The sequence below is a fragment of the Lathamus discolor genome, chromosome 3 (assembly GCF_037157495.1).
Source record: "Lathamus discolor isolate bLatDis1 chromosome 3, bLatDis1.hap1, whole genome shotgun sequence".
Lineage (NCBI taxonomy): Eukaryota > Metazoa > Chordata > Aves > Psittaciformes > Psittacidae > Lathamus > Lathamus discolor.
In genome coordinates, this window is record NC_088886.1 from 72,052,036 (window position 1) to 72,075,814 (window position 23,779).

The following is a 23,779-nucleotide window of genomic DNA, read 5'->3' on the forward strand; positions in this document are numbered from 1 at the left end:
TCAGACTTTTCCTTGGATGCGTGAGCAGTTGGGTAAAGATTCCAAGAGAGGTTGTAGATACTTTGCCACTTTGATTATGTCCAGGCACAGAGGGACTCACTTTTCATCACTGGCATGTTGCCAAGGCACTTAAAGCCCCATGCATTTAATACTTAGGTAATTTGACATACTGCATTGTGGGAATTATTTGTAAGTTTTAATGTCTTTATCCTTAGAAGAGTCAGTACCAGTGCGGCAAAAATTTTGATTTTAGTCAGAGATGTTTTGTCCATGCTGTTGTTTCAGTCACAGGATCATTGCATTTGTTTGCATTTACTGGCTTTCAGAATCAAACCTGAAGAACCAGCACTGAGTGCCCAGCAAGAATTAGTATTTACTGTGCTTTTCTTCTTTGCGCTACAGTTTATCATAGGCACAACAAAGAGACACACAGAATTTCACCACCAGAAGTGTGCAGCGCTTTTATGCCTAGCATCTGGCAGTGTTAAGTTCATGAGTTACTACAACGAGATTGCACAAATAATATGTTTAATGATGCTTACAAAAGCACATCTTAGCAAGTCTGGCCATGTCTGTTACTAATGTAGTACTGATCTCCTAAAAGAAAATTCTGTCCAGGGAATTTTCTTGTAGTATAGATATGAAGATTCAGAAGAAAAGGACTTTTGCTTATTGTGGCATTGGAATTAATCACGTGATGAACACCAACTGCTGTGAAACAGTGACTTCAAAGTCATGAATTCTATAGAAAGTTTAGGAGAACATTTTATTGCACACACAAACCTGGTTTACAGGCTGAATTCACAAATGCTCCTGTTTGTTGCTTTAAGATAGCTTTTCAGATAAACATGTAAGCTGAACTTTTTCTCTAAAGGAAATGTCTGTAAAAGCCTTGCAAGGCTGAAAAAAAAGGCCAACACCACCACTTGCATCGATAGGATCATAGAACGGTTTGGGTTGGAAGGGTCTGACAAAGGTCATCTAGTCCAACCCTCCTGCATGAGCAGGGACACCTTCAATTAGATCAGGTTGCCCAGAACTGCATCCAGCCTGGTCTTGAATGTCTCCAGGGATGGTGCACCCACTACCTCTTTGGGCATGTCTGCTACCTTCTGATCTGTATGATATGCATCCACTTTTGGCAATCCTATGCCTCTCTCCTCCTTGGCTCTGCCATTGCTCAACTAAACATGTCATTTATAACTGCAGTTTCTTCCCCCTCTAAAACTCTTACTAACAAGCACAACTACAGAATGGAAATGGTGAGCACCAAGTCCATGAAACCTGCACGGAGACATTTTGTTAAACGAGGAGAAAAGGGTTCCCTGGTGCTCTGTAAGTTGCCACTGAAATCAGCTCAGCTAGCTTCTTTGTGTGTCAGCTGCAGAACCTCAGGCAGGAGAGAGATCATGCATTTCACAGTGACCCTGTGCCTGCAGTGAAAAGCTGCTCTTTATATGTGAGAAGCAAAAGGGGCTAATAATCACCATGAAGTTTTCAGTAACCTGCACACAGTGAGCAGACTTTTAAATTACTTCCTCTGTGATACAATATGCCTGATTATCAGCTTATTCTTTCCTAAGACTGAAAAGCATACCTTGCTTCCCTGTCAGCCTGATTATTACAGTATAAAAGAGGAAAGAAGGAGAACAGGAAATGCTAACAGTTATTTGTGATCGCTTCTTCCTTCCACAGATGTTGTTCCCTAGGGATCCCTGCTCAACCTGGAGTCTTGTCTGCTTGTTTCTTGGTTTCTCTTAGGAAGAGATTCACAGCAGCAGTGCATCACTTGGCTGGCATATCACCTGGGTGTTTTCTAAGACCGTTTGTGAGGATTTAAGTGGTTAAAATCTATAGATTTTACATAACCTTTTGAAAAAGTACTCCTAATGAGTACCACACATCTGTGCTACTATACTACCATGGCTTTCCCATCAAAGCCCATTGTATTTGTATTTTGTGCATGATCAAACAGATAATTCAAAGTCTCGTGTGTCAGTCATCTTAAGAATGATAGGCTGTACTCCAGCTTGAATACTTGTTTTATTTCTTTTCATAAACCTGGATGTGTGCTTGTTTTTCCTTTAGCATTCCGCTGGCAGCTGAGAATGTCCCTGCATCACTTGTGACTGATGATAGATTCAAAACTAATCAGAATGGGGTTAGAGATCTTTCATATTCCCTGAGCTGCTTGGAGCAAGGTAAGACTCTTCCTAGGTGGAGGGATGATGGTAGAGCGGTAGATGTAGTTTTTCTTGATTTCAGTAAGGCATTTGATACTGTCTCCCACAGCATCCTCACAGATAAGCTAAGGAAGTGTGGGCTTGACGATCAAGTAGTGAGGTGGATCGAGAACTGGTTGAGAGGAAGAAGGCAGAGAGTTGTGGTCAATGGCGCAGAATCTAGCTGGAGGTCTGTGACTAGTGGAGTTCCTCAGGGGTCGGTGCTGGGACCGGTGCTGTTTAATATTTTCATCAATGACCTGGATGAGGGAACTGAGTGCACCCTCAGCAAGTTTGCTGATGACACAAAACTGGGAGGAGTGGCTGACACACCAGAGGACTGTGCTGCCATTCAGCGAGACCTGGACAGGCTGGAGAGTTGGGCGGGGAGAAACTTGATGAAATTTAACAAGGGCAAGTGTAGAGTCTTGCATCTGGGGAAGAACAACCCCATGTACCAGTACAGGTTGGGGGTTGACCTGCTGGAAAGTAGTGAAGGGGAAAGGGACCTGGGGGTCCTGGTGGATAGGAGGATGACCATGAGCCAGCAATGTGCTCTTGTGGCCAAGAAGGCAAATGGCATCTTAGGGTGCATTAGAAAGGGAGTGGTTAGTAGGTCAAGAGAGGTTCTCCTCCCCCTCTACTCAGCCTTGGTGAGGCCGCATCTGGAATATTGCGTCCAGTTCTGGGCCCCTCTGTTCAAGAAGGACAGGGAATTGCTTGAAGGAGTCCAGCGCAGAGCCACAAAGATGATTAAGGGAGTGGAACATCTCCCTTATGAGGAGAGGCTGAGGGAGCTGGGTCTCTTTAGCTTGGAGAAGAGGAGACTGAGGGGTGACCTCATCAATGTTTACAAATATGTAAAGGGTAGGTGTCAGGATGATGGAGCTAGGCTTTTTTCAGTGATATCCAGTGATAGGACAAGGGGCAATGGGCGTAAACTGGAACATAGGAAGTTCCACGTTAACATGAGGAAGAACTTCTTTACTGTAAGAGTGACAGAGCACTGGAACAGGTTGCCCAGGGGGGTTGTGGAGTCTCCTACACTGGAGATATTTAAGGCCCGCCTGGACAAGTTCCTGTGTGATGTACTGTAGGTTACCCTGCTCTTGCAGGGGGGTTGGACTAGATGATCTTTTTAGGTCCCTTCCAACCCTTGGGATTCTGTGATTCTGTGATAGGCATATCTGTGCTGAAAACCTGTGGTGTTGAGCAGAAGCAGACTCCAGGCTAATACATAACCATATAGATTGCATACTGTTCAGGGCTCAACATAATGAAATCTTTCAACTTTTTACAAATGTGATTAAAATACCTCATTTCAAATGGGGAAGCAAAAATCTTTGTTAATACACTGAATGAACATGAATTTGCAGTCTCAGTGGACATGGGGAGTTGTCATTTTTTATCTTGATTTTTTGGGGGTGAGAAAGTGTCAAAATCTGCCTGTAGTTGTGGGCTTTGTCAAGCTCACCTCAGTACATCAAGGTAGGGGCTGGGGCTAGAATGCATAACAAGCAGTATTCATCAGAATTAGCCATTCCTCTAAACCCCTGTCAGTTTATAGCAGAGGCAGAATCTTGATGTCCACCTCTAACTGAAGTTATGTGAATAGGCAAGGGAATGGTATAGCATTTAGATGCTACAAGGGTCAGATGGGTAAATGCTATCCATTCTCTACTTGTTTCATGGAGGTTGTGGCAGTTGAGGGGAATAAAAAGAAAGATTAATGCAATTCAAGTAAGGAGGACATGGAGATGTGTCTTGTGAGAGGAATGGACACTTGGGGATATCAAGATGAATGTAAAAGGCTATGAGAGACATAAATGATGCTGCAGACAAAGACTACATTGCGAGTAGTAAAAAGTGATTCCCAGATGAAGGGAAAGAAACAAGCTGCATAACTGATGGCAAAGTGGTTCTAAAGCAGGAAGAGAGCTCCATTAGCACCCAGATCACAGGGGCATTGAGCTGTTCCTGAGACGGAAAATCGTTTCTACAGTGGTAGATAGCATCCTGACTTTGTTCAGAAGGCCCGTAAGAGTTACACCCCAAAAAAATACCCAAATTTCTAACCAGCATCTTGTGTCTTGTTATAGGAGCCTAACTTCATACATGCATGTTATCCTAGACAGATTTGCGATGCAGCTTTTCTCAGTTTCCAAAGTAATGTGATCTTTCCTCTTTACATATTTGTTCTAGATAAAGAAAAAGATTTGGTGACCAGATATATTTGCAATCCCTTTGTTAACTGGAAAGACAGTTGGACTTTAGTATCTGGATTGGAGGAAGTTCTGAGGTAAGATATTATCTAAAGGGATATTACTAACAGTATAATTCATATCTATGATCTTTACTCTAAATCACCTTACATTTCCACTCGCATTGATTTCACATTCACTAAAATGCTTTTTTGTTCCCCTCCAGAAAAATAAAGTCGCCAGAGATTGGTGGAAAAGACTCCAAGATGTCCATTAATTTGAATGAGTTAGAAGCCATACAAAAGTCTCTACATCCTTTAAAAGGCTTTGAGAAAAAAATGAATAGAAGTGAATTAAAAAGCTTAAATCTATTCAGAAATTTGAAGAATGAAACATTACAGAAATTGTATGCAATTCTTGAACTGGGAATGAATCCAAATCATGATTATAAATTAAAGGAACCATATAATAAGGAAATAACTGATGAAATCTATAACTTCACATCAATGCAATTACAGAGTGACTTTAATGGGACTTCCATTTTCAATATAATGACCCAGTGGAAAGAAATTCAGAATGCTTTAAAATTAGCTACAAGGATTTGGAATCCAGTTCTGCTAAATACTTCTAATTTTAGTGCAGCGCACACTAAGGATGCTCTCAAATTTTTGCTCTCCACTAGCGTGCCATCCTCTCTGGAAGACTTCAGAGACGGTTTAAATGGAATGCAAGAAGTGTCATCTTTGTTTTCTGGTGATCTCCTGAAGCCTGTGTCCTACAGAAACTTTCCAGACCAGCTCCTAGCTCTCCAGAAGCTGTTTTTTATAATGACAGACAAAACCATAGGTTATCAGTACCTACTCATGCCTGTGTTTGAGCTGATGCAGAAAGTAGAAAGCTCCATGGGTGAGGCCTGGTGGGATGAGTTGAATGCCTACTGGCGCTTTGGGGAGAAACTGAGATCAATGAAGTGGAATAACACAGGCATCAGAGCCTATGGGCAGTTTTTAGATGTATTAAATAGCCATTTTCAAAAGCTCAATAATAATTCAAATACTGCTTTCAGTGAGCAATTGGATCAACTGTCAGAATTTATAACAGCCATGTTTAAAGAGTTTGGGGAAAACTCTGAAGTAGCCAATATCTCACTAGTCACTCAAGCCATACAAAAGACCTTGTACATATTAAAAGACTTACAACTGAATTATAATGTCAGCAAATTAAAATCTATAGATCTTTTCTTTAATTTTGACAATAAAACCTTTGAAAGCTTGTCTGAACTTCTGAGGACAGCAATGAAAATCCTTCATTATACAAGTGCCAGGGAAGCTTCCAGTGAAGAAATAATGAACCCTGTCTATAACCTAACACGTCTTCTACTACAGGAGTTCAGCCACTCTTCCTTACAGCACAATACTGCACTAGAGGCTAACATTTGGCAGTTTTTGCATTTAGCCTTGAGGCCTTTCCTTGAGAACAACAACAACGGTTATGGGCCATCCCAGAACTGCTCTGCTCAAGACATACTCCACATAACGCTAGAGATGCTGTTTGAAAACACCACTCTAAGTGAGTCCTTAGCCAGGAGCCCCTGCAAAGCCCTCTTTGATTCTGTGGTCATGGAGGCTGGAACAGTGCAGAATGACACCTTTACAGACATGTTCTGGCAGGCCTTAGCCAACCTGAAACTGTCTCCAGAGTTCACTGTTTTCTACAAGAACAGCAGTGGCCACTTTTCCAAGGAGCTGTCATGCATCGTCCAGTCTCTGCAGTTTTCTCTGAGCTTCCTTTCTGAATTAAGCGTTGTTTCTGAGCTGGAAAGCTTTTGGGTAGAGGAGAAGGCAAGAGCTCTGGCTGCTTTCACAGAGGGGTTATTGCAGAGTGATGCTTCCTGCCCTATCCCAGTCCAGGATGTGCGAGATGTGCTCCCATCTCAGCTTTTGAACATGATCGTTCCTCACATGCTGAATGAAACAGTACTGAACCCCCTAAATTTCTCTGACAGCTTTACAGACTGGAATAGGCTGCCTGTGTTTTCCCATCTGTTATTGACTCTTTCCATGAGGAACAACAGTATATATGAACTGCTACAGGTGGGCAGAAAAGCTTCCAACCAGTCGGAGTGGGGACATTTCTCACAGCTGTGGCATGCCGCTGGCAACGTGTTGACCACCAAATGGAACCTAACAGAAGTGGATGAATACATGAAACTCCTGGAAGTTGTGAGGAAAGCTCTGATTCTTGTGGACTTTGGGGTGGATCCTGGGAAAACATTAGTAGATCAGACCTTTCACAGTTCTAATGGCGGAATTAAATCCTCAGATCTGGATGATTTGTATAGTTCCTTAAACCTCTTTTTCAATTCCACTTCTCCCACAAACAGTACTCTGGACCTAGAAAGAATATTTCCAGAAATACTACCACTGTATGAAAGTGGTGGTGAAGGATTGTTCTTCCCCTATCCATACGGAAAAGAAAATCAAGATATTCTAACCATGGCTGCAGTGATTTGGAATCGGATAATTCTAAACGGGACTCATTTTAATACAGAGAAAGCATGGGAGGCTATCAAGATGATTGTGCTTCATGAAATCTCTCTTGAAGACATTGAAAATTTTCTCAGCACAAATGAAAAAGTGTTGTCATTATTTTCTGACTTCTTCTTGACGCCTGTAACATCTGAACATTTTGCAGAACAGCTCTTGTCCCTTGAGCAGCTTCTTGCTACCCTGGCAAATGTGAATTCCAGTGGTCATTATCTGCTGGTCTCTTCTTTATCTGTGCTAATGGAGAAACTCCAGAGTTCCCCTCATGAAAGGCAGGCAAATGAACTTCGTGCTTTCTTGCATATTGCTGAAGTACTCCAGTCCATGAACTGGGATAGTACAGATGACCTCATTTCCCAGTTACTTCTAGACATGCTGCAAGATCAGTTCACTACTACAAAAGATTACTCCAGTCTTCCTTTCAGCAAGGAACTGGAGCAGCTGATAAACTTTGCATTCTCCATGTTTGAGCTGTATGTTGAAGACGACTCCAGAGGAACCAATATCTTCACATACTTGCAGGCCATGCAAAGGGGTAGCTTGATTTTGAAAGGTTTGCAGAAAAACTATAACATCAGTGAGCTTGAAACTATCAACCTATTGTTTAATTTTTACAGTAACTATACCCAGAGACTGATTGAAATATGGAGAGCAGGAATGGAAGTCCTTCATGATGTCAACTTAAACAAACCGTTTGAAGAAAAAATGGACGTTGTCTATAATTTCTCACATTTGCTGCTGCAGGAGGAGATCAGGTGGTCTTCCTTACAGCACAATACTGCACTAGAGGCTAACATTTGGCAGTTTTTGCATTTAGCCTTGAGGCCTTTCCTTGAGAACAACAACAACGGTTATGGGCCATCCCAGAACTGCTCTGCTCAAGACATACTCCACATAACGCTAGAGATGCTGTTTGAAAACACCACTCTAAGTGAGTCCTTAGCCAGGAGCCCCTGCAAAGCCCTCTTTGATTCTGTGGTCATGGAGGCTGGAACAGTGCAGAATGACACCTTTACAGACATGTTCTGGCAGGCCTTAGCCAACCTGAAACTGTCTCCAGAGTTCACTGTTTTCTACAAGAACAGCAGTGGCCACTTTTCCAAGGAGCTGTCATGCATCATCCAGTCTCTGCAGTTTTCTCTGAGCTTCCTTTCTGAATTAAGCGTTGTTTCTGAGCTGGAAAGCTTTTGGGTAGAGGAGAAGGCAAGAGCTCTGGCTGCTTTCACAGAGGGGTTATTGCAGAGTGATGCTTCCTGCCCTATCCCAGTCCAGGATGTGCGAGATGTGCTCCCATCTCAGCTTTTGAACATGATCGTTCCTCACATGCTGAATGAAACAGTACTGAACCCCCTAAATTTCTCTGACAGCTTAGCAGGCTGGAACAACCTGTCCAGACTCTTAAGTGTGACACAGGATGAGCTCCACATGAACGACCTGCTGCAGAAACTTCAAGGCACCTTCAGCCTCACCAAATGGAGTTATTACTCAAGCTTCTGGGATGTGGTTGACAGTTTCCTTAACACCCAAATGAATCTAACTGAAGCGTCTGTCTTTGCAAAGTTGTTGGAGGCAGTGGTAAATAACTCTGCCAATGACGTGTCAGCTCTAGAAATCACAGAACCCATTCATTACGTTCTCAAGAGGCTGAACTTCTCTGATCTGCTAAATGAATTCAATATAAGTTCCAATTCGGCTTTTCTCTCTAACAAAGCTAGTTTTGACACTGTGATGGATATTGTCACTCATCACTTCATTGTCATGGCAGAAAACCTCTACAACAAGACTGTACCTTGGACTCAGAGTGACCATTCTCTGTCACCAACCAATTTGATCACACGGTAAGTTTGTTTTTTGGGTATCGCAATAGCATGTATGGGTAGTGACCACCATTCTCATTCCATGACAAGTATGTAATTTTCTTCCGTTGGAGCACCTTAAGCCTGCAATCACATAATTTAGGAGACTAGCTATAAAGTGGGTTAAATTGAAAAAGAAGAAATTTGTCCTTGAACTGAACGTACAGCTAAAAGTGGGACTTTCAAAAATCTTCTGGTTTAGGGTGTATCAGTTCACAGTGAAAGCAGAATCCTGTAGGAGGTTTGCTACCAGTGGTAAACTCTTTGGAAACCTCTTCTTTATGGTAAAACTCTCTAATTTTTGATTCTCAGTCTCCCCTAGGCATTACTTTCCAACTTTTCCTTGGATCCACAGTGAACCTTTCAAGTGTGTTTTCTTATACATATGGTTTGAGAGTGAATGACAGTTTTGGGAGATGAAAGTAATAAGAATTGATGAAATATAATTGGGAGGATACCCACTTAGGAGGTGTCATGGGAGACAGATGGCTTCATCTGGAATTCTTATTTACACTGCCAAGGAGCAGCATCTACACAGCTGACAAGTTGCTCACTAGTGCACCTTGCCCCTGAAAGAAAAGCTGGTTTAAAACCCTATCTTATTTTTCAGATTTCTGTTTTTAGAATTTGAAAACACCATCTTACAGGTGACAGTGAATAATAGCTATAACCCCTACCTGACGTGTTTAATAAATACCACTGAAGTTGAAGACAGCAAATTGACAGGTAATCATGATTTCATTAATGTTGTGGGACCTCAGCTGGAATATGTTGTGCCTGTCTTTCCAAAGTGCTTTGTCTAATGCTGAGAAGGAATGTTGCTACACTATTTTGCCTGCTGGCAATTAACTGAAGCTGTGAGACTTCAGGACACAGACTCCTTTTTTTGTTTGAGTTATGTCACATTGTGAATATAAGTTTTCCATCCAACTCTATCCAGAAGGCATGTCTACTCTTCGTGATGTGTTGACAGGTTGCTGACAGTCAGATAAAGAAATCTTACAAATAAGAAACCTATATTCCCTTCACAGCTTTATGTACCTGTAAGATGACAGGAGTTATTTTTGAGAGTTAACATGGTATTTCTCATAGATATTCATCATATCAGCTTATTGTAGAACCTGAGAGGTTTATCTGCTCACAGAATATAGCTACAGCATGTGCTCTGAAGGTTGCTGTCAGAAGTTCTGTTATCAATGGGGTGTGGATTTCTTTCAGACCAGAGCACCCACTCAGACTGGATCCATTATAATCCGGATTACAACCTGGGTCTTGGTCTGTGATTTCAGAGGCCATGACAATGATTTTTCAGAAGCCATGACATGATTTTGAGCTGTGACAATTTGGTGGAAAATATCAATGATCAGTAGGCCTCAGGATAAAAGTGCTGATATTCCCATCTGCAAAGTATCTGCAAGTCTGGTGATTTTGTCTCTAGTAACTTTTGTTTTCTTCCTTGCACAGAAAACATCACACTACTTTTGAAGCAAACTCATCTGAAAAAGAACTCTTTTATGCAAAATAATACCTCTCAGAAACATTCATCCATACCAGAGCTCCTGAAGCTAAAAGTGAGTCTGCTTAAAATGCTGACTTGAAGGACATCATGCAGTGATACATGAATGTGCAATGGAGGTTTTGAAAAACAGCATATAGAAAAAAAGTTTCTAAAAATAATAGCTGATAAAAACTAGAACTGAAATTCTCTTTTCTGCCTGCTGCCTGTATTTAAAGGTCACCATCAAAATGGGCTGAGGATCTTGTCCTTATATGAGTCCCTAACAAGCATACACCCGTTTTTCTGAGAAGGCAGAGGTGTTTCTGTCTTTCCACTTTGTTGGCAAGAGTGGCTTCTGGTTTTCACCAGCCATCCCAAAAGAATGAGCACTGCATAGGTTGCCAGTGGCAGCATATTCCTCATAACTCAGTATAACAGTAGTTTTAAAGTTCAGTACACTGAGATTTAGCAAACCATTGTGAAGAGCAGAGATCATTCTGGGATGTCTCAGCTTCATTTGAGGTGTAGGGAGGATTTTTTGAAGGCACAGAGGTAGGATACCTCTGCCCTGATGAAAATCAGTGGAATTGTTCATGCCCAGCTGGTAGTTTTAAACATGGTTTAGTTACCACATGTCCAAGTCCCCGCATGCTTCCTTTATCCCTAGATGTCTCACAGCACCATAATGGTTTCTGAGATTAAGCACCTAAGCTAGTGACTCAGGGATTTCCCTCACCAGCTTTTGATTTGGCAATGCCTCATTTGAATAAAATGCTTCTTATGCCATATGTATGTCCATGACTGCAGTAATAACATGCATGCACTTTATTGTGTTAAAAAATAGAATCTAGAACTCTTTCTTTTAAAACAAACAAGGTAACAGTATGCAATGCTGTTACTGCTTAATATATCTGTAGCAATAATATGACAAGCTGCAGTGTGACAGATAGAGATAGGAACAACCAGAAAACAGTCCTTGCCATGAGACACTGATAATGTAAATGCTGATATCAGACAAGAGGGAAGCCCATAATAGCAGGGTAGGCAAAGGACTATAATTTTACACAAGTTGGCAGATGTGGAAGTCCTGACTTGTAGCCACCTGTGTTTCATACGCTGTAGTACTGTTGACCAGGTGGCATCTGAAAAGTTAAACCTGTTGCATGAGGTAGATTTATTTGGTCTCTGGGAAGATTAATTAGTCAGCAGGTTAAGTCCAAATGGACTATTGCTGTGTATGCATGTTGGGCAGGGGAAATGATATGTTAAGGCTTGCAAGGTTTATAGATCCTGTGCAATGTTGCGTAGCCAGATCTTCTACAAACTCATGTAGGAATGATTGTTACAAACTAGAGACATTTTGAATGAACTAAAAATTTAATACATATTTTTAGTCCTAAAGAAAAATGGAAAGGGACAGCTAGAGTTTTAAAAATCTGCCTTTTATAATTCTGTCACCTAAATGGTGTTTGTGCATTTGTTTTCCTTTTCACAATTTCTTTTAAAGATATCTCGCCTCCGGGATCTGACGACAATTCTTTGTGACTATGAGGGCTTTAAGTCAATACAGGACATCTGCCATCTCCCTAATGTTAGTTTTGCAGAACTGTGTGAACAGAGTCAATCTTATGCACAGCTCCTCCACACTATTGAACTGAGCAATCAAGTTGTGACCAATGTACTGAATCACAGAAGAATCTCCCAGGAGCTTCAAAATGTACTTATTGGGGATGCCACGAACATCCAGACACAAATGAAATGGTGAGGTTCTCACTCTGCCTTAAACTGCTTTAGTATTCTGTTCATGAAATGGCTTCTTGTCTTTACATATTCTTAATTTTGTTGGTGGTTTTCTTTTTTTCTGATTTAGGTTTCAAGAAAGTGTACCAGAAATTGCTTTCTTTCAAGAGATTCCTCAATATATGACTGCTTTGAATTCTATATTGAACATCACTGAGAATTTAACATACTCTAACAAGCAAGGTAGTTTTCTGTATTTACTTTACAATGTGGGCAAACATGATTATTGGTACCATACTTTCTGCTGAAAATCCCAAGGTTTCCTTAGCTGCCAGGGAGAAGTGCTATTAATGAAATAACCATACACCAGGTCCTTGGGATCTTTTATCTAGAGTAATTCTGAAGCCTGTTCTATATCACCCTTTGTTTCCCGTACAGCCCAAATAGTTGTTTGTGCTGCAAGTCCTTGTCTTTGAGCAACTTTTGCCATCACTAGACCTGTCAACTTCAGCCCACAAATCAGACTTCAAAACCTAGGAAATATGACTGAAGTTTGAAAGTTTTGGGGTTTTTTATCAGCAGCTATGTACCACACTTTCATACTTCACCTAAAGTCCTTTCTGCGTCCTTAAGTTAGCTGTACGTCTGGAGAAAGCAATTACATTAATTGCTCTGTGATTGTTCTTTACAGAAAAGTTAAGAGATGTGTTTAAAAATGTGGACCAGCTCAAAGAAGATCTCAAAAACACAACAGGAATGTCCGCAGCCAGTATTGATGCTCTTCTGGAAGCATCTCTCCCAGAAAACAGCAGTCAGGTAAGTTTGTGGTCATCCTTGCGCGAGGTCTTGTTGCTTTCTTGCTCTCAGACCATGAAAACCAGAATTTGCTAGTGAATACAGCTAAGCAGATCAGTGCATGCATGACAACACAAAGAGAGATGGATGATTCCATAGGGATAGACAGCATAGCATGTTATGGATCAAAATGGCCACCAGAAGTGCAGTAAGAGCAGTCATTGTCATCAGTCCAGCCATAGGAGACCTATAGCTATATGGTCTCTTTGGCTGTCACCAGCAGCTGGTATGTAGCCAGGCACTGCCTGGTGAGTGATTGATCTGCTGCAAGAGGCCAGTTCACTATAGCAGACTAATGAGGACTGAGTGGGATCATTGGTGGGGTCTTCAGTGCTGAGAAATCGTTGTGGTCCAGATGGAAAAGCACGCTTCTAACCATGTGAGAGAACTCAGGATCCAGAAATAACCTCCCATAATAAGGGATGAGCTTGTCTTCCTCAGCTGTCTGCACAAATACAAGCTCCAGATGCTTTTCCCCTTCCCAACCATCTTGTCTGGACTGAGCACACTCTTTTCCAAACTTCACATGCATCGGTTGATGGGAAATTGAAGCCACAAAAGCTTTTACTACTATGCAAGCTGGGCAGTAAAACAAATCCTTAGGATTTGTCCCTTGGAGCAGGAGTAATGGGTTATGCATTTTCTGCTTCTCGGAGTTGAAATATGACCCTGTGGAAAGAACAACAGCGAGGCAAGATTAATCCATGCATACTAGAGTGAGCAGTCTACCCCTTAACAAATCTTTTCTTTCTTTGTGCAAACACAGCTCATTTCTCAGATCCTCCATCTGGAGTCTTGTAGAGTCCATCCTGCTGACCCACAGCTGCAAACAGTAGTGAAGAAGTTCTGCAATCACTCTCTTTCAGAGAGGACTCGTGAGATGTACATCCTGGGGGTCACTCTGTTGCGACACTTAGACATTTACAATTTCTTATACAAGGTTAGTGCTGGATTTGTAGAGTGCTTTCTGTAGTCTTTGCTGCATGTAGTGGCTGAAAGGTCATAAAATACCATTGCAGTGGCCAGAAGCGATGCTGATTTACACAAGCCAAAGATCAGGCTTTGCTCATGCAGTGATTTTTATTGCATATCCATGCTGTGACAGTGTGGATATAAATGAGGATCCCAGCTGGTGTAAACCAGCTAACCTCATTGAAAGGCACTGGACCTACTCTAAATGCCTCCCTATCGTATATCATTTATATGCTGCACAACCTCTTGAACATTCCCCTCTGCCTTCAGGCTTCCCAAAAAATAAGGCACTGGGCTAAATGTTTTATTCCTTGGAAAGGGAAGGCCTGGAAAATTTCCTGTAAAATACATGTTCCCAATCTAGTTGGCACTACTAAGTTAATAAACTATTCAAATATTCTATGCATACAACCATAGAAATAGCATGTAAAAATACTGTTCACAGAGAAGTGCATATTGAATCTGTGTTTAAAAAAGCTACAAAAGTGATCCTGGGGAAGAAGATCTATTAAATGAGAATGAATTTGACTCAGGCCAAAAGTCATTTGCAGTGTTTGACATCTATGTTGTGCAAAATGCTACCTCACAGAGACTTGGATTATGTTCCAGCCAATATGTGGTACACATTTCCCAACTGTAGGTGTTTGGAAACATGCACTGTTCAGGATATGCAATATTCAGGGGAGTGTTTTCAAAAGCACTTGGGGATTTAGGAATACAAATCCCATTCATTTCATATGGGACATCCCCTCCCTAAGCCTCCTTACAGATTTGTAAATCCCACAATCTTTGTCTTGGAATTAACACAATACACGTATGTGCTCCCAGATTCCTGCTAATCATAACTGATTTCCTTCCTGCCTCTTGTAGATGTTTTTCCCTAAGGAACTTCAGAAACCCATGGACACGATGTTAGGTCTTCTGACGAAAGTGAAATATTTCAGAAACCAGGTTGAATCTGATGTTGATCCATTACTACAAGCTATTCATTCACTGAAAAAGCTCCGGCAGTCTAGAAACATGCCACTGACTAAGGTATGTGTAGACTGCATGTGCTTTGGAGGCAAAACACCACTGGAACAGTTTCCACAGTAATTAGAAGCTAAAGGTGTGTTAAATCATAGATTACTGAATCTCTTTTAAAGCAGCAGTGTTCTAAGGATCTCTTTCAAATTTATACATTGCCTGCTTGGGAGAGCCTTGATTTGGAGCAGTGGGACTGCCATTTGCTCATCACAGGAGGGACACTAGGTACATGTGCCATGAGAGGGACAGCAAGAACTGGTAGAGATGAACAAGAAAGCAGTGTAAAATGTCAGTCCTTGCCTTCAAATTCTGTTGTTTCTTTTTTCTCTCAGAGTGGGATGCTTTTCATGTGCAGGATTTTGTCTTTTTTGCAGGCATTATTTAAACCAAACAATTTGGGAATAACACGTGGCACATTTAAGTCAATGTCAAAAGTTCTCTGCAACCAGGACATCACACCCCTGTTTTTTGAGTCCTTGCTTCCAGATTTTGGAGACCCTGTAAGCAACAGTTCTAATGTAGAGGATGTCTACATCCAAAAGATGATGAGGAAATACGGGATTCCACAGGACTCCAGTAAGTCTGGCTTTTCCTTAAGGCAAAAACATTTCAGAGCCAAATTCTACTCTTTCCAGAGAGATACAGTGCTGACCTGTTCCCCTGTGTGTCTTTGGAGGGCTGTAAGTGCTCATTATTTATGCTAGCAGAAGTTCTGGGGGTTTATTTTCATTAATGTTAAAAGGAAAACAACCTATGTAGCAGAGCAGTACTTGACACTGCACTGTTTCCCATTTGTTGATGATCTGGTCTTGGGGCTTGACAGGTCACTGCTTTTTCTTGATGTGTAGTTTTTCCAACCCTGCTGACATTATTAGCTCCTCTGAGTTCACAAAACTCCATTTAACCTTCAAGCAGAGAATCTTGGCTCAAACAGTGAGAATGTTGTTGTTTTGAGTTCAGCACCAGGAGATCTTAGGAGTGGACTGCTTTTGTTAAGACACATTATAACAGTCAGTGAAGAGGGCCCTGAAGTCATTCACTGGACACAGCCACAAACTGGGCAGATGGAAAAAACCACACTGGTAGCTTTCTCATGTCTGGTCTATTTGTGCTCTGTGCAATTTGTTTGCTTTTGTTCCCTTGCAGCACCATTTTGCTTATCCTTTTACCTGGACTTGGTCAAGACCCCAACTGGAGCTTTAATTTGGTCTTTTTTAAAACCTATGATTTTTGGGAAGATCCTTTACACACCAGATACTGTAGAAACTCGAGCAATCATGGGAAAGGTATGTCTCTTTTTATAGTGTATCAGATTATGCCCACTCAAAAAGACTGTAATTTATCTGGCACAGGCTTGTTCCTCTGAGAGGCACAAGTTTGTTTTCTGACTGTTTGGAGTATTAGTGAAATTATCCTTTCCTAGTTGCCTTGCTGGTCATATGAGTCATCTTTTGTCTTTGAAAAAATCTTACCTCCAAAAATATTGCTGTTGGTCTAATATTTAAATTATTTTTTTTAAGGCTTTCAGTTTATGAAGTTTCACCCCCATGTTTTCAGCCAATAATAGATATGTCCCAGGACAAATGCTGTAACCAGTATTGTTTGCAAGCAGACCAGTGGCAGTAGGAGAGCTGATATCCAAGGCATGCTCCAAATGCCACATACGAGGCCAATTTTTTAAGTACTTGCATCCAAATTTAGTTTGTTTAGGGGCATTTTGCCAAACAGATAGGATGCTAAGAAAAATTGTGAGGAAACCAAATCTGGTCTTAGCTGTTTTATTGATTTATTTATTATTTAAAAGCTATAAGGTAATGAATAAATGAATCCTTGTATGTTGTGGGCTTTTCTGTAGTCTAATGCAACCTTGGAGCAGATGGCTGATCTAGCCCTGAAGTCCCAAGAGTGGCTGGACAAGTCTCCTGGCATCATGAATTCACTGACTAAGTTAAACCAGACAGTTCCGATGATCAAGGTATGATATCACGCCTGCCCCATCTCTATTACAGGAGTGAATGGGGGGATGGATTTCTTCACTGAAAGTGGGGTTCCAGGGACCTCAGGGACATTGTAGGTCAGCTGGGAAGACCTTTCTCAGGCTTTTGACCTGGACGTCACAGTTTCTGTGCCTGCCTGCCTGTTCCTGCAACAGAAATACTCCTGACACACCTTTCCATGCAGACTCTCTTTCTGAAATTATCTGTTTGTAATATGGCCATGCTGAGGCCTGCTGGAGGGCTCAGATGAGCAGAGAATGCTCTTCAGTTTGTAAATTAACTTTCTGCTTGATGGAGTGATCCACCCAGGCAAGACCAGGCAAGAAATGACTTTTTCAGAAAATGAAACAGTATCTATAATAAGCATGTAGCTCTGGGTACACACATAAGAGCTAGAAGATGCCTTTGTACATCAGTGACTGTAAATAAAATTCCTTTTTCCCCTCCTAAGGAGCCTAGCCTTGCTTGGATACCGAAGGCAGTAGGCTGTAATGTTTTGCATACTTGCTTCCTGTTTTCTGCAGTAAAAATTGTCTCCTTTTCTTACAAAACTATGAAAAGTTGCTCTCTGGAACCCTAAAGCATTAGAAGTTAATTTCAGTGGCTGGAGTTCACTGTCATTTCCATGGCACCAAGAGAAAATCCAGAGTGGACTATGCAAAACTGAAATAAAATATCCTCTGCTGACTGCACTTATTGGTGAAATAATGAACTATACAGGCCCCCCAAAAAATCTGTCTGCTGGTCTCCAAGCTAAATTTTGGTTGCCTATGTGAACAGGACTTAAACCAGACACAAATGAAATTTACTGCACTTCTAGAATAACAAAGATTATCCATGATTTTTCCATGGGACTCATGAAGATGCAATAGACAACCTCTCTTAACTCCAAAAAACCTGCTAACTTGGACTAACATTTTCACTGCCATTATTTCCCCATCCTGATACACAGAGTGATTATATAGAAAGGTCAGGAAAGGAGTAGGAGGGGATTGTACAAATGCTCAGTGAGGGCAAGCTGGTCTGTTGTATTTTAGAAACACACTGAATAAGCTCAAAGGGCTTCTAGTCAAACTGATGCTTTTTTTTTTCTTTTTACTTGTTGATAGAACACCCTGAGGAATCCCTTTGTCCAGGTTTTCATCAAGCTGATGGTGGATTTGGATGCAGCTGATCTGCTGGCTCAAATAAACAAACTAGGTAAGTTGGTCCGCATGTGCTGCCTTCTTATTGGTACTTCAGGTCTCCAGAGTCACCAAGCTGTAGCCATCCTCTCGCACAGCTCATCTCTGGCCAGTATCAGATGCTGTGGTGCGAGGCAATCTCAGCTGTGATTCAAAACTTTTGTGGGCTATTGGAAAAGACCCTTAGAAAGCCAAAGGGCTTGTATGAAGAGATGTTTCTTGTGAGTGTTGAAGGGATAGTAGGATGGGAATCTCTGCAGCTGAGTACGGCCACTGGAGGACACTGTTTAGCCATAATTATGACTTCAAATGAGTTACCTGGGACTCTGTTGGGAAATGTGAAGAGCTCACTTGCATCACATAAGGGTTCAAACTTAAACGTTTTCCAGAGCAGAAAAGCAAGGGATTGGATAAAGGTGCCCAGACTCATAAAGCCAGAGGCATCACTGCAGGAGATGCTGTGCTGGAATTTGCTGTTCTCTGGTGGTCTTGCACAGGCCTTTGTGGTGAGAGTTGCTGATCTGTGCTGTGGGAATCATCAGTGACTGGAAGTGGTGGATACCTGCGCAGCATGGGGATCACAGTCCCTTCCTAGTTGGTCTTAGTGTCCCTACCTGCTTTTTCAATGAGTAGCCATATATGTCAACATAAATCTGAGTTAGGCTAGCAAACCCCAGCATAAACCAAGAGTGTCTGTAGTCTTTTGCATTCAGAAGGATATTTGCATACTGTTTGTGATGACCCCTTTGTTATTTCGTGAGTAGCAGCTTCTGTCTTAACTGCCCATAAAATCATCATGGTTGCAGCAGCTGCTCCATATTAGTTACACTGCATTATGCAGTCACCTTTCAAAACAGCCAGGAAACAGCAGTGTCTTTATTAAACTGCATTATCAGGTTTAGTACACACATCAGCACAACAGACATAACTTTTCCTTGATGTGCTTGCATAAAGCACGTGCTCCCCTGAGACAGAACAGCTCAACAGACAAGTTGATTACATCAAAACCCATAAGATGTAGGATGAATGGGGAGCATCATATGCGGGTATAAAACCTCAGCAGGTTAGTAGCATCTTCTGATTTGGGATGGCTGTCACATTCCGTTGCTGGCATCCTCCCAAAGGCAAACTCACGAGCATATTACAAAAGATTAACATAAAAGCTGGGTCAACAGCATGCCTTCATTGCACTGTTAAGTGCAGAAATGTTTTTTACATTTAATGTTCAGTGTAATGGGTTTTTTCCTTCCTGTCTGGTGTCATTGTTAGCGTAAAGAGCAGAATGATGTGATGATTTTTTGTTGTGTGTAATGATGCTACTGGTTTTGCTTGTGGGTTTGGTTTTTTTCAGATGATATTCGGCTGGAATTGCAGAACAACTCTGACGTTGTGGAGCAGCTGAACACACTGGCTACCCTTGCTGTGAATGTGTCCTCCTGTGTCTCATTTAACCGCATTCAGGCAGTCAAAAACTTAGAGGAAATGGAAATGGTTGCTAAACAGCTCTTTCTGAAGAATGAGCTTTTCGCAAGTATGTGACAGTCTTGAATCCCCCTGTAAATTAGCTTGTTATAGGGTGGAAGTCCAGTATAAGAAGTCTGGCTTTCCATCAACAGCTCTCACCACACAGCAGTTGATTTTGAGCCAGTGTGCATGGGACTTGCACACTGAGATCTCCTTGTGGCAGTGTTTTACACTCTCCTGTTTATACCTTCTCTTCTCTTACAGCTCCACTGTCTGTATAGAAAGCCTTTGGTCAATTGGTGTTTTCTTTTGGTTAATTCTCATTTTGAATATCACTTCACTGCCCTTAGGAGATCTTCATGACAGCTACTTTCTTTCAGGCCCCCATGGGAAAAGATCATTAATCAAGAAAGATATCGTAGAATCTATCGTAGAAAGGAAAAGACCTTTAAGGTCTCAAGTCCAAATATGAGACAATTCCATTTATCAGAAGGTTATAAAGCTATTGAGATGTTCCAGCCAAACACTGCAGTATTAGATTGGGTCTTCTCAGTCACACTTTTCATATTTGTGGGATCAGATTGCAGCTTCAGATCAGAGAATAGGAACTTATATTAATTTACATTAACTTACATTAATTTGATGTAGTGACACAAATATGTCTTAATTTTTAAAGAATGCCCAATTTCTCCTCAATTAGGATTTACTTATAAGTCCTGTGACCTGCTTAGGTTTATACCTCGTAACTGAGTAGATAAAAACTTTTTCTTTTCTCGTGACTTCACACTCTGCTTTCATGGGAATAGTTATTATATTTATATCAGATAATATTATTATCAGTTTTCTTCCATGATTGTCCTCCATTCCATCATATGCTTTATATATGGAATACTCAGGAAAAACATTCTGTAAGGAAAAACTTCTGTTGCCTTTATTTAAGCAAACATTTAAAAGGAAAAAAGTCCTGTCTGTCAAACTGGATCTACAGCATGCCATTTCCTAACAGGAGCCTGCAAAGCTGCTATATTGACGTCTTCTGTATGGACATCTCAGCTCTGCAGGACTTTGTGTGGGCACAAAAATATGTGTATAGGTTTTTATGTCACAGCATCACTGCGTGACCTCTATTGACAGAGTATCTTTGAGCGCGTTCACAAGTGCATGTGCTGACGTACCTACCAGATATCTGACAGTCCATGTTAACAGCAAGATTTTTCCAAATACAGCCAGTTATTCTGAGAACCTTTGGTTTTTGAATGTTCAGTGGGAAAGTATTTAAAAGCTCTTAGAGGTGTATTTCACACCCAGAATCACTGGTCACATTTGGAATTATGAGTAGCTGCAGTGATATATTGTTTCCGCTTCCAGACACTTGATAAGCACTTTACCCATCTAAGCATTATTTGTGCAGCAAAGAAATTAGATGATGGACTGTAATGTAGAAAAGACATATAAAAATGAGGAGTTTCTATGTATCCCTGTGTACTGCTCCTGTGGTGTCAGCTCTGAAGGAAAGCCTTTTCCCTTTCTGTTCCAAGGTATAATTTTCAAGCTGCCTTCAAGACATAGCAGCTCTCAGCGCTCAGTTTATGGGGACTTGGCCCTCCCTCCTGTGCTCAACTACACCATCCGAATGAGCAGCAGGATCACACAAACCACCAACAGAATCAGGGAGCGCATCTGGACAGTGGGTCCTCACAATTCCACCTCCCAGAGCCAGATTTACAGCCGAGCATTTATTTATATCCAGGACAGCATTGAAAGAGCCATCATTGAATTACAGACTGGCAAGAAGCCAGAGGAAATAGCTGTTCAAGTCCAGGCCATGCCTTACCCTTGCTACAATAAGGATATGTAAGTTTGTGTGCCTTTTGTTTTCATGCTTTGTCTAAGCTCATCTTTTCTGACTGGTGGAGTTCACCAGCTGTACTGGTCTCCTTAATACCATGTTCACATGGCATAGAAATAATTTCATTTTGTGTTTTGTTCTTTTGGCTTTTTTTTTTTTTTGGTTGGTTGGTTGGTTGTGTTTTTTATTTTTGGTTGGTTTTTTTTTTTGTTGTTGTTGTTTTCCCAAGGATCTGAACAAAAGAGGAAACTTTGGACTGTAGTATAAATGGTCTATATTTAGTTTGCCTATCTTTTGTTTTCAGCACTCTGTATGTACCTGAATTGTCATGCTAACTATAGGTTTTACAGCAGGTAAAATTTGCTGTCCCTGTTTGACTACACATGGTGGAACTGAGACTTGGGTTGGCAGGACTTCAGCTAAACATGAAGAATTGGCTTGTTCTGCATGTGTTTGCATGCTGACAATGCAGCAGAACTTGGAAAATATATCTATTGGGCAAAAAAGAGTCACTAGGTTTATGTGCTTTGTTCGTGGAGATTGCTATCCAGCTGTGACATTTGTTATTCATCCCAGTGATTCTAGCTAATGATTAGTGTATAGTGAATAGTTCTCAATACAGGTGCCTCTCAGATGCCTCAAGAGGGAAGATAAAATTGTACCATTCATCCCTGCTATAATGAGGGAGGACAGAGAATCTTTTGATGTGCTGAGTTGCCAGCTTAACAGCTTGTCACACAGAGTAGTGCAGCATTATCTTTGTGTGGGCCAGAGTAAGTTTTAAACTGTGAAACAGATCAAAAAGTTTTAGATCATCTTCCTTTCCATTCATCTTTAGCCAGATCTGCAGCTAGTATAAACTGCATCTCTGCCAAATGCAACAGAGAGAAGCAAATCTCTCAGAGCTGAGGAACTGCCCCTCTAGCAAGGCAGTTTTTGGTCTGTGTTGGAAAGCTGGCAAGATGGTACTTACTTAGAGTTATTCCCCTGGCAGCAGGTGGTGGCCAGACTGGGTGGAAAGCACCCAGGGAAGGGATTTCAGTGTCTGTCAGAAAGCACTGAAGAATCTTCAGCGAATAGTATTGGTAGGTTGTACAGTCACTCCACCCTGACACAAGTGTCTCATTTGGACCTAAGGTACAGACCAGATGTAGGAGCTCTTTCTATTCAAAAGCCTATGTGTCTACGGCATGAGCTAGAAGATTATCTGGGAGCTATAGCTATAGGAGCTAGAGCAGATCCATTAATCTCCTGTGTCAGCCTGTCACTTAAGAGAGCTGGGGACCTATAACCTCTTCTCAAGAGCAAAGTGCCTGCAAGTACACAGGCAGTAAGCTTTCAGACAAAGTGTCAACTTCTTGCAACAAATATGTGGATTATTGCTGTGAGATAGTTTTGGACAATGATTAACTGTCTGCTCGAGGCCTTTACTACAGTGCTTATCTGCTCCTTTTCTTGTTCTTGGGCTGCTGAGAAAAATTACTGCCTTCAGGTTTCCCTCCCCACCCCAGGTTCAGAGGGACACAAGTTTGCTCAATGTATTAAAATAGCTAAAGGCTTTGGATTTGCATGCAGTAGTAGTCATAAAATGACTTTATTGATTGTTATTCCATAGTTACCATCCTGTAGGGAAAAGAATCATAGAATCATAGAATAGTTAGGGTTGGAAAGGACCTCAAGATCATCTAGTTCCAACCCGCCTGCCATGGACAGGGACACCTCACACTAAACCATTCCACACAAGGCTTCATCCAACCTGGCCTTGAACACCGCCAGGGATGGAGCACTCACAACCTCTCTGGGCAACCGATTCCAGTGTCTCACCACCCTAACAGGAAAGAATTCCCTCCTTATATCCAATCTAAACTTCCCCTGTTTAAGTTTCAACCCGTTACCCCCTGTCCTGTCACTACAGTCCCTGATGAAGAGTCCCTCCCCAGCATCCCTATAGGCCCCCTTCAGATACTGGAAGGCTGCTATGAGGTCTCCACGCAGCCTTCTCTTCTCCAGGCTGAACAGCCCCAACTTCCTCAGCCTGTCTTCATACGGGAGGTGCTCCAGTCCCCTGATCATCCTCGTGGCCCTCCTCTGGACTTGTTCCAGCAGTTCCATGTCCTTTTTATGTTGAGGACACCAGAACTGCACACAATACTCCAGGTGAGGTCTCACAAGAGCAGAGTAGAGGGGGAGGATCACCTCCTTTGACCTGTTGGCCACACTCCTTTTGATGCAGCCCAGGATACGGTTGGTTTTCTGGGCTGCGAGCGCACACTGCCGGCTCATGTTCATTTTCTCATCGACCAGCACCCCCAAGTCCTTCTCTGCAGGGCCGCTCTGAATCTCTTCTTTGCCCAGTCTGTAGCTGTGCC

At 41.7% G+C, this 23,779-nt stretch overlaps 1 protein-coding gene across 1 annotated transcript in view; it reads left to right on the plus strand.

Annotated features, from left to right (window-relative positions):
• The window catches only part of ABCA12 (ATP binding cassette subfamily A member 12), an 87,157-nt gene that overhangs the window by 26,699 nt on the left and 36,679 nt on the right, over nucleotides 1–23,779 (plus strand). The window contains exons 8-23 of the mRNA XM_065672728.1: nucleotides 2,089–2,201; nucleotides 4,425–4,521; nucleotides 4,650–8,807; nucleotides 9,436–9,551; nucleotides 10,290–10,396; nucleotides 11,831–12,084; nucleotides 12,194–12,306; nucleotides 12,755–12,879; nucleotides 13,685–13,858; nucleotides 14,761–14,925; nucleotides 15,291–15,492; nucleotides 16,063–16,202; nucleotides 16,772–16,891; nucleotides 18,023–18,113; nucleotides 19,449–19,628; nucleotides 21,100–21,415. Coding sequence (XP_065528800.1) covers nucleotides 2,089–2,201; nucleotides 4,425–4,521; nucleotides 4,650–8,807; nucleotides 9,436–9,551; nucleotides 10,290–10,396; nucleotides 11,831–12,084; nucleotides 12,194–12,306; nucleotides 12,755–12,879; nucleotides 13,685–13,858; nucleotides 14,761–14,925; nucleotides 15,291–15,492; nucleotides 16,063–16,202; nucleotides 16,772–16,891; nucleotides 18,023–18,113; nucleotides 19,449–19,628; nucleotides 21,100–21,415 — 6,471 coding nt within the window. The remainder of the gene's footprint in view (nucleotides 1–2,088; nucleotides 2,202–4,424; nucleotides 4,522–4,649; nucleotides 8,808–9,435; nucleotides 9,552–10,289; nucleotides 10,397–11,830; nucleotides 12,085–12,193; nucleotides 12,307–12,754; nucleotides 12,880–13,684; nucleotides 13,859–14,760; nucleotides 14,926–15,290; nucleotides 15,493–16,062; nucleotides 16,203–16,771; nucleotides 16,892–18,022; nucleotides 18,114–19,448; nucleotides 19,629–21,099; nucleotides 21,416–23,779) is intronic.